The sequence below is a fragment of the Chrysochloris asiatica genome, unplaced genomic scaffold, assembly GCF_000296735.1.
Source record: "Chrysochloris asiatica unplaced genomic scaffold, ChrAsi1.0 scaffold00127, whole genome shotgun sequence".
In the NCBI taxonomy this organism is placed as follows: Eukaryota; Metazoa; Chordata; class Mammalia; order Afrosoricida; family Chrysochloridae; genus Chrysochloris; species Chrysochloris asiatica.
The window spans coordinates 2,734,824-2,752,315 of NW_006408645.1; the positions used below are offsets into that span (position 1 = coordinate 2,734,824).

Consider the following 17,492-nt stretch of genomic DNA (forward strand, 5'->3'; position numbering starts at 1 on the left):
GCATGGACTAAGTGGGACAGAGGTAAATAATGATGTATGCACAACCTTGGAACAACAGGGCTCTGGGATACAGGGATTGAGACATGGTTGGAATGGGCAAAAGGGGGGAAATAATATTAAGATGCTTGGCTATCTTTTGAATCTTGGTTTCCCTTGCATACCATTATAATATAGACACTTGAGGGGAAGAAAAAGGAATAGCCAGAAATATTACCATAAAAAGACTGTAAGTCCATCTTCTGCCTATAACTGATTGGAACACCTAAAATGTGTCTACAATGTGCCCAATGAAGGAGGCTTCCTGCGGAGCCTCTGCATTACATAAGACCAAAGGTGGAATCCTGAACCCCATCCAGAATCTTCTGAGGTGGGACAAGTAGACCAGCCTGGAGTGGCTAGAAGAACAGAAGATACTTTTTGAAAGGAAGACTGACAGGAAAAATACAAAATAATAACGGCAGTCCAATTGACTACTACGAGAACAAGCAAGTTGCTCACCAAAGACACATCAAGCCAAGTGGTCGGGTCCCCTCAGGGCAAACCCCCTTCCAGACTAACATTCACGGAGAATACATGCTCTGACTGGTGACCACGTTCATCACCGCTAAGGGGAAGTGCAGGAAAAACAGCAATGAACCTGCGAGCTAAGCCCTACAACGTTCAATAGACTCCTGTGAACCCCGGGGTGGAGACCTGGTTTGCCAGCAGTGTGGCAAGACCTGGGGACTCTTGGGCCGAGAGTCAGTGACATAGCCACAGAGGACTAGAGTAGAGAGTGAAGAGTCTAGCTGATAAGAGAGGACATATGCATAAGAACATCCACACTTGCAGATAATACCCACTTGACCTGGCTTCAATGACTGCATGATCAGAACTCAACTAGAAGAAGAAAAAAAGAGTAATCTGATATACCTATGGATGCAGTAGGCTCAAAAGAGGGAACAAATCTTTACAGTGAGGATCATTCCCACCTCCTCCATACAGAGTAGACAGGGATAGGCAACTTGGGCATTGGATACCAAAATGGGAGGGCGGGGCGGACTACAAGGGCAAGAAGTGACTGGCTTACAAGCTTTCAAGAGGGAGCCCAGATCCAGAGAGAGTGGAGGAAGGTAGAATCTCCATTGAGGAGTATCCAGTCTGTCTGGGCAGGTCTGATGAAAGGAGATGGGGATAGATCTCTTGCGATACAATAGCGAATAATTATCAGGACTTACTGTGAGGGTTGGATATATAAAGGTAGACAAAGGAGGGGAGTGATTGACTTTGCAGCCTAGGAGGTACTTGGGACCATCAAGAGAGAAGAGTGGCGTGAAGAACCCTACCCAGAGAAGCAGTGACGCCAGAGATGGAGGCAGAGACAATGATGTGGAGAGATAGAGCAGCTGGAGACTCCAGAGGGAGAGGGGCTATGTGCTGACGACCATGGGACAGGCTTGCAGGGTTTACCCTTTGGTGGGCTGATGAAGCATGAAAGGGATTGTAACCATGGCAATGAAAAGATACGATAGGATGTATGTAAAATGTAAAGCTAATGTTCTCCCACGTAAACTATCACATGTTGTTGTTATGTTCCGTCGAGTCAGTTCTGACCCACAGCGATCCTGAACAGGGTTTCCGAGGCTGTAAATCTTTATGGGAGCAGAAAGCCTCATCTTTCTCCCGTGGGGCAGCTGGTAGTTTCGAACTGCTGACCTTGCGGTTCACAGCCTGATTCAAAACCACTATGCTACCAGAGCTCCTTTGTTGTTGTTAAGTGCCGTCGAGTCGGTTCCGACCCATAGCGACCCTGTACAGGGTTTCCGAGGGTGTAAATCTTTACGGAAGTAGAAAGCCTCATCTTTCTCCGGTAGCTGCTGGTGGATTTGAACTGCTGACCGTAAGGTTCACAACCAGGTTATTACCCACTACACTATCTGAGCTCTTTATAAATCCCCTTCCCTACCAGAGCTCCTTACATGCTACAAAAAGACCATCACATAATTCACAATAAAACACTGTTTGTTTGTTTGTTTAAAAAAAAAAAAAAAGAGGGAGTTTAGTTTTAAGAGTGTGTGGGGGAAGAAAGAGTCCCTACTGTATAGTTTTCATCCTGTCTAGATGGGTCTGGTGAAAACAGATATGATTCAATAGTGAATAATTGTTATCATGACTAATTGCGACTGTCACAATTGTAAAGGTAGAAGTTTTGTAACAAACAGGAATGGTTAATCTTACAGTCCAGAAACAGAGGACCCTAGGACCATCAAAGGAGAAGAGCAGAAGCAGAATGTGGGACCTTATCCAGAGAAGCATCGACACCAGAGACAGAGGCAGCGATGGGGTCATGGAGAGGGGGAGCAGCTGAGGACTCTAGATTCTTCTGGGAATTCATGGTACTTTCACTATTCTTCACCAACACCATAATTCAAAATACATCGATTTTCATACTGTCTTTCGCATTCACTGTTCAACTTTCACATGCATATGAAGTCAGTGAAATACCATGGCTTGGTTCAGGTGCAACTTAGTCCTCAAACTGACATCTTTGGTCTTGAATACTTTAAAGCAGTCTTTTACAGTACATTTGCTTAAGGCAATACGCCATTTGAGTTCTTGACTTCTGTTTCCATGAATGTTGATTCTGGATCCAGGTAAAATGTAGTTATTTGATAACTTCAATCTTTTCTGTTTATCCTGAAGTCATTTATTGGTCCAGTTGTGAGGATTCTCATTTTTTTTGCATTGAGGTGCAATCCATACTGAAGACTATAGTTTTTTTATCTTCATGAATAAATATTTTAAGTCCTCCTAGGTTCCAGCAAATAAGGATGTGTCATCTGTATACTGCAAGTTGTTAAAGAGTCTTCCTCCAATCCTGATATCACATACCTCTTCAGATTCTCAGATTATTTGCCCAGCATACAGAATGAATAAATACGATGAAAGAATACAACCTTGACACACACCTTTCCTGATTTTAAACCATTCAGGATCTCCATGTTCTGTTCAAATAACTGCCTCTTGGTTTATGCAAAGCTTTCTCATTAGAACAATTAAGTGTTCTGAAATCCCCCACTCTTCACAGTGTTATGATCCACAGCCTTTGCACAGTCAATAAAGCACAAGTAAACATCTTTCTGTTAGTCTGTACTTTCAGACAAGACCCATCCAACATCAGTAATGATATCCCTAGTTCCACTTCCTCTTCTGAATCCAGCTTAAATTTCTCGCTGCTCCCTGTTTTCAAATTATCTTAAGCAAAAATGTACTCGCATGTGATATGAATGATATTGTTTGATGATCTCTATTGGGTCACTTTTCTTTGGAATGGGCACAAATATGGATCTCTTCCAAATGCCTGTCCAGGTAGCTGTCCTCCAGATTTCTTGGCATAAACGAGTAAGCACCTCCAATACTGTATTAGTTTGTTGAAACATTCCAGTTTGCATTCCATTAATTCCTGGAGTCATGTTTTTCACCAATGACTTTACCTCACCTCTGCTTGGACTTCATGAATATCACTGGTTCTTGATCACATGCTACCTCTTCAAATGGTTAAGCATCGGCCATTTCTTTTTAGTACAGTGACTGTGTATTCCTTCTAGCTTCTTTTATTTTTTCTTGCATCATTTCAGTATGTTTTCTATGTTATTATTGTTAAGTGCCTTTGAATCAGTTTCGACTCACAGCCACCGTGTATAGGGTTTCTGAGGAGTGGCTGGTGAGCTTGAACCACCAACACTGCAGTTCAAACTGACCTTGAATCCAGTGCATAAAATCCTTCAATACGGCAACCTAAGACTTGAATTTTTTTCTTCAGTTCTTCCAGCTTGAGAAATGATGAACATGTTCTTCCCTTGTGGTTTTCTACCTCCAGTCTTTACACATTTCATTATATACCCATATGTTATCCACAGACTGTTATGATCCACACACTCAAATGTCTTTGCATAATCAAAAAAGAATAAAGCACAAGTAAATATCTTTCGGTAAGATCCACCTAACATCAGCAATGATAATCCTAGTTCCATATTAACAGTAACTTTGTCTTTTCAAACTGCCCTTTGTAAATCTCTGTTCAGTTCTTTTACTTCCTCATTTCTTCCAGTTGCTTTAGCTTCTTTACACTGGGGAGCAAGTTCCAGTCTCCTTCAACATCCATTTTGGTCTTTTCTTCCTTTCCTGAGTTTTTAATGGCATTTTACTTTCTTGTATGCTATTCTCGATGCCATCTCACAACTCTGATGGTATTTGGTCACTGGTGTCTAATGTATCAAATCTGTTTCTGACATGGTCTCTGAATTCAGGCAGGATCCATTAAAGGTCATATTTTACTCGTGGCCTTGTTTTAATTTTCTTCAGCTTCAGCCTGAACTTGCATAAGAGCACTTGATGGTCTGCTCCACCATTGGCCCCTGGCCTTGTTTTGACTGATGATACTGTGTTCCTCTGTCATCTCTTCCACAGACGTAGTCAATTTGATTCCTGTATATTCCATCTGGTGAGGTCCACATATATAGTCGCCTTTTATGTTGTTGAAAAAAAGTTTTTGCAATTAATTTTAAGTCATTCATCTTGCAAAATTCTATCATGCAATCTCCAATATCATTTCTATCACCAAGACCATATTTTCTAACTACTGATACATCATCTTTGTTTTCAATCTTCACACTCCAATCAGCAATAATTATCAATGCACCTTGATTGCACGTTTGATCAATTTCATATTGAAGAAGTTGTTATTGTCGTTAAGTGCTGTCGAATCAGTTCCAACCCATAGTGACCCTGTATAGGGTTTCCAAGGAGCTACAGATAAGCTTGAACTGCCCATCTTGTGGTTCAAACTGACTCTGCAGTCCAGCGCATTAACCCACAGTTTAGAATTTTTCAATCTCATCATTACTGGCATGACGCATAAATTTGAATAACAGAGGTATTCACTTGTCTTCCTTGTAGGTGTATGAATATTGTCCTATTATAGATAGCTTTGTACTTCAAGATGGATATTGAAATGCTCTTTTTGACAATGAATGTGACATTATTCCTCTTCAATTTCTTTTCAGACATAGTAAACCATATGACAGTCTAATTCAAAACAGCCAATACCAGTCCATTTCAGCTCACCAATGCCTAGGATATCAATCTTTATGCATTTCATTTCAGTTTTAACAACTTTCAATTTTTCTGGATTCATACCCATAATTCCATGTTCTGAATATTAACGAATGTTTGCAGATGTACCTTTCTGTTTTGAGTTGTACACATCAGCAAATGAAGGTCCTCAAACCTTGGCTCCATCCATGTCATTAAAGTCAGCTCTACTTTGAAGAGGCAGCTCTTCCACAGTCATGTTTGTAATGCCTTCCAACATAAGGGCTCATCTTCTGGCACTGTATCTGACAATGTTCCACTGCTATTAATATGATTGTCAAAGGCTAACTATACAGAAATGGTCCACATCTCCTTATTCCAAGGTCTGTATTAGTCTGACGCTCCACTGAAACCTGTCCATCATGGGTGACCCTGCTGATATTCAACATACCTGTGGCACACCTTCCAGCATCACAGTGACACACAAGCCACTACAGTACGACAAACTTGACAGATGTGGTGGAGTTACTATGCAAGTCAGTTCTGTAAGAGACTTTTCATACGGTTGCTTAGTTTCCAGGGTTTTGCTGAAATGCCTAAGCTTATCCTTCGTTTCCTTGAACCGACCAAATGCCCCTATTTTAAGTATGTCCATAACTCCAACCTGGAGCTGCTGCAGGTCTTCAACTCGGATGTTTTTGCTGCCCATTTTTTAAAAAAATTATCAGTCAGTCATTATATTTGCAAAAATTTTTAATAAATAATTCAAGTACTAGGATGATATTTTATTTTCCCAGAAAGGATTTACATGTACGAGACCATGTACAAGGGGGCTTCAAACAATTCATGGAAAGTGAAACTAAAGGATAATGGAATTTTCCCATGAACTGTTTTAAGTCCCCTCGTACTTCTGGCAGGCAACTAAAGTCACTGTTAATTCCAAAACATCTTAATCTACCTTTAGGGTCTATCTACTATTCAATCTCCTTTACCCAAAAGGTCACAACTCAAAAGGAATAGTTTGTTCTATGTGGCGTTGCAAGTTAATGCGCTAGACTACAAGGTCAGTTTGAACCGTAAGGTCGGCGGTTCAAGCTCACTAGCTGCTCCTTAGAAACTCTACACAGGATCGCCATGAGTCAGAACTAATTCAAAGGCATTTAACACCAACAACCCACTACTTAGAACTCCAATTTCTGTCTTTCTAGTCCCACAAGGCCATCAAATCTAATGATCAGTCTCTCAGTTGACTTTAAATAACTAAAAACAAACCCAAATATTAGAACCACCACCCTAAACCTCTGTCTCCACCCAGATCTTGGATTGGTAGGTCTTCATCAACTAACTGTTCAATGTCTTCAACAGGAAATATTTTATATTTTCTTCAGCTTTGCCCAAGTGCTTTCAACAGGAGGGTTGGTCCTGGCTAACAAAACATGATGCCTTCATATCTACTTTTGCTCAACTTTTCAAGGCTCTAAAACATGAGGGTAGTCCTGGTGTGGTGCTGTGGGCTAATGAACCAGACTGCAAAGCAGTTTGAACTGCAAGGTCAGCAGTTCAAGCTCACCAGGTACTCCTCGGAAACCCTACACAGGGTCACTATGGGTCTGAACCACTTGACAGCACTTCACAACAAAACAACAAGTCTAAATTGACTGAATAGCAACAGATATTATGACCAAAGGCAAGGGCACATCTACACATACACGAAAATTGAGACCCTCAGTGCAGACAAATTTGCCTACGGAATGTGTAACGGAAGACCACATAACCCTGAAAAAAACTGACTTTCAATTCCAAAACATAACTTAGAAGGAACACAGAACTAACTTTCAACCAGCTTTAATGTTTCAGATCTTTGCACATCACCTGTACAATCTGGAAAAGCTGATTGGGACATGATTCACAATAGATACAGTTAAACAGACGCAGTGACTGGAAAGGAGCCACAAGAAAGTTGGTAAATTTCAGGGTCTTGTTTTAGATGCTGTTTACATGAGGGCAATCAGTTTTGTAAAAATTCATTTAGCTGTCAGTTACATTGCACTATTCTACATGTATTTTACACTTCAATTAAATGTCTGAAAAAGAACAGTAACACTTTAGGTGGCGGTTGGGGGCAGGGGGAGCCACCCTCTACTTCTAAGAATACTTATATAGAGAAGATGTTGTTGTTAAGTGCCATCAAGTCAGTTCCAACCCATAGCGACCCTGTATAGGGTTTCCAAGGAGCAACTGGTGAGCATGAACTGCCGACCTTGCAGTTCAAACAGCTTTGCAGTCTGGCGCATTAACCAACAGCACCACACCAGGGCTCCCTATATAGAAGATGTTGTTGTTGTTGTTATGTGCCGTGGAGTCGGTTCCGACTCATAACGACCCTATACAGGGTTTCCGAGGCTGTAAATCTTTACAGGAACAGAAGGCCTCACCTGTCTCCCGCGGAACAACTGGTAGTTTCGAATAGCTGACCTTGCAGTTCGCAGCTCGATTCATAACCACTACGCTAAAATGTTAGTTAAGATATATACCAACCAGAGGAAGTTCACCTCTGGTGTGGGACTTAAATGAAGCTCAAGGTAGGTAAATGCGACTCTGGTTTACCTATAACACCGAAATTTTTGCAACACATGTATGTGTAGCATCTGTAAAACTAAAACCTAATAAAATATACAGTGAAAGGAGAAGGTATGGCCAAAATAAATGCTGTCTTACTCCCCCAACTACAAGCCAAGGATGGCTAACATAGAAGACCTGTGGGCGCGGACAGGTTTAGATAGTTTTACAGAATAGGGAAGACTGGCCTGTGTGGCCTTGGAGCCACCTCAGATAGGGTTCACAGGAAACCTTCGCTAAGTGGGAAGGAAAACCAGGGTTGGTCTCTCAAGATCCTTTCACTCTATCTTTTAAGCCGCAGAGCAAGTGAACTCTGATCCCCTTATGTCCTCAGTACAGAATGAAGCTGGGCTTCTTCATGAAGGTTTACCTTCAGACCACCCTGCTGCCCAGACCAAAAGCTCCAAAGCAATCTCTGGGGCTGCCTTACTTCTGAGAATCTCCCTAATCTGAGCCGCTGATGGGAATGTTAAAACTTGGGTGCAAAGGAAATTCTCAAGAAGTACATAAAGAAAGGATTTGCTGACCCATGGCTGCCAGTCCAGGATTCTCAGAACTCATGGCTGCCTTCTGAATCAATGGACATCGTGTATATGTATGTGGTGTAGGGGGGGGTGTACTGTCAATGACACTGGACATTAAAAGGCATTGTCCTTATACTAGAAAACATTGTGCACCACTGCATAAGCCAGAGGGAAAAAATCCTGGCATGCACACTGAAGAGAGTCAGCTTCCAAGTCAGCCTCCAGTTTTAATTGGTTCAGGTCTGGGAGGCAAACAGGAGCCCCTCCCTCTTCACAGACAGACAGACAACAGCTGGTCTGGTCACATCCTCCGAAATGCCCAGCCACAAACCCAGGGAAGCAACCTTCTCCATCCCCCAGCCAAGGGCTTGGGTTTCCAGCCAGCTTTCCTTTTCCTTCCCCAGAACTAATTTTAGCCTCCTTAGTTGTCAGAGTAGAACTGAAATAGTAGGCAAAAGAACTTTCGCAAACAAGAGCATGAGCTTGCCTCGCAGAACACCTCAGCTCCAGCCAAGAAACAGCAGCCCCACTGCCCAGCAGGCCATGTCCCTCCAGAGACCATCGTCTCTCAGGAGGAGGATCACACATCTGCCCAGTGGAGCTGGCTTCCCTTCCAACACCCACTTCCAGAGATCACGTGCCCCTGAATGAATACACACAGCTGGGGCTGCTAGTCCCCAAGAGGGCCAGCAAAGGCACATGTATGTGTACAGCAAGACCGGAATAACCAAAGCAAAACTTGGGGCTGTCCAGCCATGGGAAGTCATTACTGGTCCAGGACTAGGAAACAGCACTGCTGAGCCCTTCACCCTGCAAACAACCCCAGCCTGCATTAGTCGCTGAATTCTAATACTCACCACTGTCTCAGATAGAGATACCACTAACCAATTTTAAAAACAAAGACTCAAAGGAGGAAGCAGCATCTCCTTTACTCCCCCATATCTAGCCAACAAGCACATCAGGGAATGGCACCATCAGGACCACAAGGAACAGGGACCCTTGAGAGATGGGATAGGCCTGCAGGTCTGGGAGAAAACACACCACCAAACAGAAGGCCAAAAACAAGGAAGTGGGTGTCTATTTTGCAACAAAGAATGGGTGATGGAATGGGTGGGAAAGATAAGAATATAAACACCCGAGGAGGCAACTAAATCCCTTGTTCAGTAAAAATGTCAAACCATCCTCAAAAGACCCCAAAAGGGATTGAAATTATAAGTCTTCACCCTATTGAGCAACCTTTTAAACAACACACCAGTGATGTCGAGCACTTGGAAACTGATGCTTTTGAAGATGTTTCCTCTCACCACACAAGCCCAGTCTCCCATCAGTTCCCAGGGCTGTGAGCTGTGTCCCCTACTGAGTTCAAGATCAGGGAGATGAAACCTCCCAGAAAGTTCTCCTCAGGAGAGCTCAAAGTAAGCCAGGGACAGGTTGGAAAACAAACCTGGGGACGACCACAGGAGCTGCCAGCATGCCAAGCCCATGGCCAACAATCAGGCCTTTGTAGAGATCAAACTCTTCCACCAGGGCCTCCTGTGCAGACAGCGGCCCATTTCCGGCACTTCTGCCCACCATACCTCCTCCTCCAGGTCCACAGGAGGAGACCTGATCTGCCCTCCAATTCCAATCTAGCCACAGCACCCTGAGGAACAAGTAGACACCCATACCTTTGGGGAGAGGCTGCCCAGCTGCCCTGGTGTCCCGGGCCTTGGAGATCCAGGCCCACAGCCACTGAGGCTCCTCAGAGCGCCACCCAGCAGGCCCACTCAGGGGAAAGGGCATGCCCGCGTCCTGCTGCAACCCCCAGTGCGCCTCTTGGCAGACACAGGCAACCTCAGCTCGAGCGGCTCCCAGGTGAGCAGAGAGGGGGTACTGGGCAGGCAAAGAGTCCCCAGCAACAGACACTTTCTGACATTCTGTGCGTGTGGGAGGGAGACACATGATAGCAAACCTCAAGGCGGTGGTCAGAGGCCAGAGGCAGGTGGGCTGGGCGGGTGTGGATAGGCAGGCTGCCTGGCCACCCACAACCACCGCCTCCCTGAAACCTGAACCACTTCTGGGAAAACTCAAGGACGCCAGGATTTCTCCTCCATAGCAAACGGTACTCCCAAACCAGGACTTTCTAGCCAAACTCTCACCCACTGAGCTGGTTTCATAAAGCAGGAATCTCCTAGACTTTGAGGAAAATCCCATCTCCAACCATTAATCTTTATTGGGGTGGGGGTTCCCAATAGCCATTACCTACCCTCCACCTCTCACAACTGGCCTTTAAAAAGTAAGAGAACACTGTAGATCAATAGTTCCTGACCTAAATCAGATGATTTTTGTCCCTCTCCCATAAATAAGAATATCTGGCAATGGAAAGGTGACACTGGAATTAGGTAGACTAGGGATACCCTTACCCAGGACAGCTCTCTTCAGTCACCTGTAGATAAACCCATACGTGTGCACAGGGCTGCCTGCACATGTGGGCTCACACAAATTATCTGCTCCAAAATGTCCATAGTACCAAGAGTTCTAGAGCGAGGCCCACTCACCAGGACCCTACTTCAGGGCCATCTACCCAGTGTCCCTCTGCAGAGGATTATTCAGAGCCCCAACTTCCCCAGATTCCAGTATGTAGAGGCAAGCTAGTATGAGGGGGCTTAAGAAAGTTTGTGGAAAAATGGAAATACAAGATAATGGGATTTTTCGATAAACTTTTTGAAGCTCCCCTCCTATCTGCAATCTGATCTAAACTCCTGGCCTGAAGTCCCTGAGTTCTGGCTGCACTGCCCTAAGCTCCCCAGCAGGGGACTGAATGCATACGCACTCAGATGTTGCAGACCTCAGGGGGCAGCTTCCTGGAGAAAGAAGAGACCTGGGCTGGATAAGATTACAAAAGGCAGAAAGGAGAGGATGTGTCTAGTGACCAAAATAGGGTAAGTAAGGTGGGACAAAGTCTAGTGGACTTCCCCGTAACAAGATGCCTCTTAGAATTGATGCAAAGGGCATGGTCAGAACTTCAAGGAGTCCAATCCAGCGGCCAACACGTCCTCTGTATCAGTGCAAAACAGTGAACCTACACACATAATGCACACACACCAAAAACGCACACATACATGCTAATTTGTATTTTTCTGGGGAAAGGGCCCGCAGTTTCCATCACATTCTCAAAGGAGCCTGTGACACAAAGAACCATCAGAGTGTAAGATGGGGACTCCACACTGGGTTCCATGTAAAGGAAGTTCAGGAGATAAAATGCCAGGGCAGTACACCACAGAACCCACCCAAGCTGTGGGCAGCCACGAGGTTCTGGGTCTGACATTTTCTCTGAGATTCGAATGCCTTTACCTAGGCTGGTAATGGTGGAGTCCGATGTGGGGTTGTGGGTTAATGCACTGGACTATAAGGTCATCTGTTCAAGCTCACCTGTCGCTCCTTGGAAACCATAAGGTCACTGTGGGTCGGAACCAACTCAACTGCACTTAACAACAACAGCAGGGTAATGAGTTTTGGTTCTGTCGTCGGTACTGACTCAATGGTACCTAACAACAACAAGGGTAAAGACGATGGGCAAGGCTCTCACATCATCTGCCCTTGGGGAGGGCCTCAGAGGGCTGGGATTAGTGCTCACTACCCCCTACCTGGCACTGTGGGTTAATGCACCAGACTGCAAAGCCGGTTGAACTGCAAGGCCAGCAGTTCAAGCTCACCAGTCGCTCCTCAGAAACCCTGTATAGGGTCGCTATGGGTCAGATCTGACTCGACGGCACTTAATGACAACAATAACAACCCCGTATAGGCAGCCCAGCCAGTCAGCACAGAGCCCAGAATGCCCAGCAGGTCAAAGAGCAGGAAGCAGAGAATATTCCCTCCAGGGAGAGGGACACTGACAGTCCATGGCTCTGTGGTCCATGTCCTTGTCAGCTACCATTCCACTGGATCTAAGGAATGAGAGGGTCACTCTGTTCATTCAAGCACACCCTCCTCCCCTGAGGAAATGGACAAGAAACATCTTTGGGTCAGAAAATGGTCAGCCTATGAGGACAGCTCAAGGCAGCTAGGGCCTGTACTTCCTGACGAGATGGGTCCTCCTTCCCAACCAGTGGCTCCTCAGACACTGCACTGAGAACATACAGGCTCCCAATCTCAACCCTACATCAGGAGCACCTGTGGGAAATACAGACAATTAGGGAAACCCATAGTAATGGCGAGAATCAAATGACTTGTCCCCCAAGGACACCTGGCCAGGCACAGACCAAGAAAGACTTACAGAACTAACTAAAGACTGATGTTATGTCAAGCACCATGTGCCACAGCAGTTGTTCAGTACCATCAAGTTAGCTGATTCCTAGCGACCCTGTATAGGGCTTCCAAAGAGCGATCGGTGGGTTTGAATCACCAATCTTATGATTAGCAGTCCAGTGCTTATCCTACAGAGCCACAGCAGGACTATTATAACATACATCCTGTCTTTTATTCGAGGTCTGCACTGTTGAGTATAGCAACCACAGATAAATGTGACTACTGAGTACTTAAAATGTGGAGAAACTGAAATCAAGTGTATAAAACACACATACTGGACTTGAAGACAAGAATGTAAATTATCTCAATTATTGTCAGTATTTCTTACATGTTGAAATGATTATTTTGTATACATTGTTGTTAAGTGTCATTGAGTCAGTTCTGACTCACAGTGACCCTGTATAGGGTTTCCAAGCTAAGGCTGATAGGATTGAACCACCAACAGTTACTAGTCCAGTGCTTACCCTACAGCGCCTATTTGTTGTTGTTGCTGTTAAGCACCATTGAATGGATTCTTATAGCAGTCCTGTATAGGATTTCTGAGGCTTTAAGTCTTTTCAGGCGCTGAAAGCCTCATCTTTCTCCTGCTGGGCAGCTGGTGGGCTTGAACCACCAACCTTGTGGTTCACAGTCCAGTGTTTACCCTATTAATAAACAGCATGCTCTCTTCTATAAATATATTGTGGTTTAGTGCCTCGAGTAGGTTCTGGCTCATAAAGATCCTGTATAGAACTTCCCAGGAGCAGCTGGTGGCTTTGAACTGCCAACCTTACAGTTGGCAATCCACTGCTTATCCTATGATTAGCAGTCTAGCGCTATCCTTCAACACTACACCTAGAATAAGTAAAATATATTAATTTCACCTGCTTCTCTTTCTTTTTATTAAGACTGAGAAGCATCAAGTGGGGGTGGGGGGCAATACCAAACAGCAGGTTAGGAGCTTGAAAGGTTATCCCTAAGACAAAGGAACAAGAGGATACGTGCTTCGCTTCGCACAGCAATTCCCTGTCAGGGCAGTAGCCACCAGAGGTGGTCTATGTTGTTGTTGTTGTTGTTAAGTGCCTTCGAGTCGGAGCCGACCCATAGCGACCCTGTACAGGGTTTCCGAGGGTGTAAATCCTTACGGGAGTAGAAAGCCTCATCTTTCTCCCGCGGAGCGGCTGGTAGTTTCGAACCACTGACCTTAAGGTTCGCAGCCCGATTCATAACCACTACGCTACCAGAGGTCCTTTAGAGGTGGTCTATACCACCTGGTATATATAACAAGAAACACCCAACAACTTCCACCATCCTCCCAGGGCAGGAGTCTTGATAGCTGGGTTAAGTCTGATGGGTGAGGAGAGCAGCGAGCTGGCACAGCCTGGCAAGCAAGCACTGCCCACGGGAGAGAAATGCAGTCCTGGGAAGAACCCAGGTTTGTCCAGGGATCAGATGCTCAGGGGGATGTAGAGACAGACAGATGGGTTTCTACAGCCTAGTAAATCAGATAGCTGTTAGCCTACCCTCCGCAGACCACTGGCTTCCCTTTCACTTCGGAGTCCTGCTCCACACACTTCGTTAAAGCATCTTAAAATAGTGGACTCACAGGAACCCCAAAAGCAACACTTAACAAGCAAGAGGATCCAGATAGAGGAACCAACTCTGTTAAGACCATCACTGTGCCTATACCACACACACTACAAGCCCCAAGTAAGACGCAAGGTACCTTCCCACCAGGTGTCCAGGTACGGATGGGGGGGGGGGGGGGGTGTCTGGCCTCTAGTTCTTGTAACTGAAGCTGTGCAGCTCCCATTCCCCAAAAAACATTACTCCCTTAGTGTAGATAGCTGAGTCACTCAACTTCGCACAGGAGGGCGAGAGCAGAGTGGGGATTGAGTGGTGATCACCAACGCCACCCCTTTAGCAGCGCGCGCGCACGCCTGTGTGTGGAGGGGGGAATCCCAGCCTTGCCCCTACAGGATGGGCCCCACCCCTCGCGGGTTTCCCAGACTCTGGGTTGCTGCTGCTGCCACCGAGGAGGTAGGGACCCGCGCTGCATGTGTAATGGGGGCTGGGAACAAAGACGCGCGGGACCGGGAGACCCGGACGGCACTCCGGAGCATCTTCCTTTCTCCATGCTTCCCAGGGCTGTCCTGAGTCAGCCAAAACAGTCCCCAGTGCGCCCTTCCTAGCTGGCTGCGCCCTGGAACTGCTGAGGGAGAGAAATTGATGTATGGAACTTAAGAGGAAAAACGCTTTCCTGGCGGAACTCCGTGTGGTTCGCATACGCATCGCCCAAACGCCCGCGCGCGCAGCCTAACACTAGTCCCAGGTACGAAGGCCAGAAGAGTGCATGCAGGTCTCCCATTCCTGCCACGTGCCTGCCCGAAGCCCAAACGAACTGGAACCTGTTGGTTTTTCTTCTCGCCCCACCCCCACCGCCCAAACAAAGCTTCCTCGCTGGACGGCCGCACCCCGCGTCCCAAGGACCGGCGCGGCCAGAGCCAGCGCAGGTGGGAGTCTGCAAGAACCACCCGCTGAGCCAGAAACACGACACAGACCAGGGTGGAGTGGAGTGGGGTGGGGTAGAGTGCGGGGAAACTCCTCCCGGCTATGCGAGGCCGCCCCCTTTGCTTCGCCGCCTCTCCTAGCTCCCAGGAGCGCACAGCCTTCTCCCCCAGCCGCTACTACACCTACAATTCCGCCACCCCCCGATTAGACCTGCCCACCCCGCTTGGCTGTCTTCCCTACTCTCCCGTTTTCCTCGCACTCACCCGGGCTTCCACGCGCCGGCGTAGCCTGAAACCCAACCCTGGTGTTCCGGGCCCCTATGGAGGGAGTCGGCTCCGACCGGTGCGCAGAGTTCCTCCGACCAGGTGGCACGGCCGCGATCCCGAGTCCCGTAGCCAGCCGCACGGAAAACATCGTACCACCAAGATACGCAAGCAGGGTCCCAGGTGCACCGCCAGCCCCCGCCCGGCTCTGGGAGGTGCGAGTTGGGTGCAGGTGGCGCAGCGAGGAGGCCCCAGGCCCGCTCTTTGTTGGTAAACACCGCGCGGCGCCCAGGACCGACCCTGCGCACCCTACCGGCGCCCCCTACGCTTCGCCCCGTCCTTACCCGCGCAGAGCGATCCCCAGAGGAGGGCGAGGGCCGCCCAGGGCGCCGTCATGTTCCGCGGCGCCGCCCCGCGGACGCCCGTAGCCCGCGGGCAGGGCCTCGCGGCGCTCCCGGGACGCGCAGGGCCCGGCGGTGGCGGTTGCGCTCGCCTTCCCGCTCCTTCCTTCGGTCTGGATCCCCGCGCGCTTCCTGCGTCTTCGTCCCGGGGCAGCGTGCAGGCTCCAAGGGCCGGGCGGCGGGGCCAGGCTCAGGGACGCTGCGGGCGGCTCAAGCTGCGGCCCGGGCTCCGGGACGATGTGGGGGCCGGGGGACGGCGGCGGGGCGCGGGCCGGGACGCACCCGGCTCAGGCATAGCGCGGCGGGGCTGGGCCCGGGCCCCGGGCGCAGGGGCCGAGTCCGGAGGGGCCATGAACGGGGGGAGGGGTAGGGGGGAGGGGAGCTGAACTGAGTCCAAAATGGCTCCTGAGCCGCGGCCGCGGAGCCGAGCCAGCAGGGAAACCCGGATGTTTGATACAAAGAGGCAGGCGGGCGGGCGGGCTAGGCGGGGAGGGGGAGGGGAGGCTGGCCCTCCGGCCGCGTGGTCCGCGCCCCCCCTTGGGGGCGGGGCCCCAGAGAAACAACAACACGGAGGCCCCGCCCCAGTCCGCACCCTCTCGAGGACGCGCGCGGATTTAGGGGCTGAAGGGCGGGGCCGGCGGGCAAAGGTGGCTGGAGTGGACCGCGGGCGACTGAGCCCAAGAATCTCTCTCATTTACTGCGCCCGTGATCCCTGCTCCCTGAGCTCGAGCCCACTCTACAAATGTACTCCTCCCAGAGTGGTAGACTGCCCCTTACCTTCAACTGGACTCCCCTTTGCGCCTCCGTTTCCCACCATTATATTGGGAAGTCACAAAGAACCGTATTTTTCTTGATGGACAAATTTATTGGCAGAAAGAGATTTCTTCGCTATGCCAAGTGACTCGCATGTCTGTAGTCCCACCCCACACACAAAAGGACATAGCTGGGATTCTGGAACATGCTGATGTGGACCTATCCAAGTAATAGAGAACGCTGAGGCAGATCCTCAGCCTCTGGCAACCTATTTCCCTATCTTTACCCCAAATGGTCCTCAGCACTCCCCGCTACTTCAATCTGCACATTCAAAACTGCTCCCCAGGTCCCAGCACTTGAAGGTCTAGCGAATGGGAGTAATGCCTCTCTCTTTACATCCTAGGTTCCTCTTTGGATCGGGGGTCCTCTCAGATTCTGCCTAACTTCTCACACACCTAACCTCAGAGAACTAATCCTCCCAGCTAGAAAGAGACAAGCCATCACAGCTCTAGGTTGATGCAGTGGAATCCTCAGATACTGTAATTGCCCTGCTTTCTTCACTTGCCACAGACTTGCGCGGAACAGGGCAAGAGCAACCCGAGGGAGGTGGCATCCAGAAGTCTAACTTATTTCACATCTCTGAGTCTTTATTTGCTCGTATGAAAAGTCAAGAAGATAGGTTCCATCAGTGCTTTGCATTGTTTATGACAGAAAGTTTGTTCAAAAAATATATTATGTGAAAATATCACCAGATGCAACATATATTACCCTGATTTAAGTTAAAACAAGGATCCTCCTCATCTCCAAAGCTTCAGGGCCACCTTAGGAACCACACTTTGGAGTCACTATGAAAGAAGATTTATGGGAAATTCTATGTCAAAAAGGACGATCCTCTCATGATTTGTTTTATGGTGATTGGGGTCTTAAAAGGTTGCACTTAAGGCACAACAATGACCTCTATTCACCGGGAGCAACCGAAGAGGAAGAGTCCAGGAAATGGAATGTGTAGCTACTTGCTTCCATGAACAATTTCCTCCTTGACTATGAAAACATAAGAACTAGATGGTGCCTGGCTACCATTA

General features: G+C 47.7%; 1 protein-coding gene across 1 annotated transcript in view; it reads right to left on the bottom strand.

The window, feature by feature from the left end:
• ACVR2B (activin A receptor, type IIB) overlaps window positions 1-15,656 on the bottom strand; it is a 57,628-nt gene extending 41,972 nt beyond the window's left edge. Inside the window, exon 1 of the mRNA XM_006869144.1 lies at window positions 15,601-15,656. Within this exon, the coding sequence (XP_006869206.1) occupies window positions 15,601-15,652 (52 nt within the window). The 5' untranslated portion in view covers window positions 15,653-15,656. The remainder of the gene's footprint in view (window positions 1-15,600) is intronic.
• Between the last annotated feature and the right edge of the window lie 1,836 nt (window positions 15,657-17,492).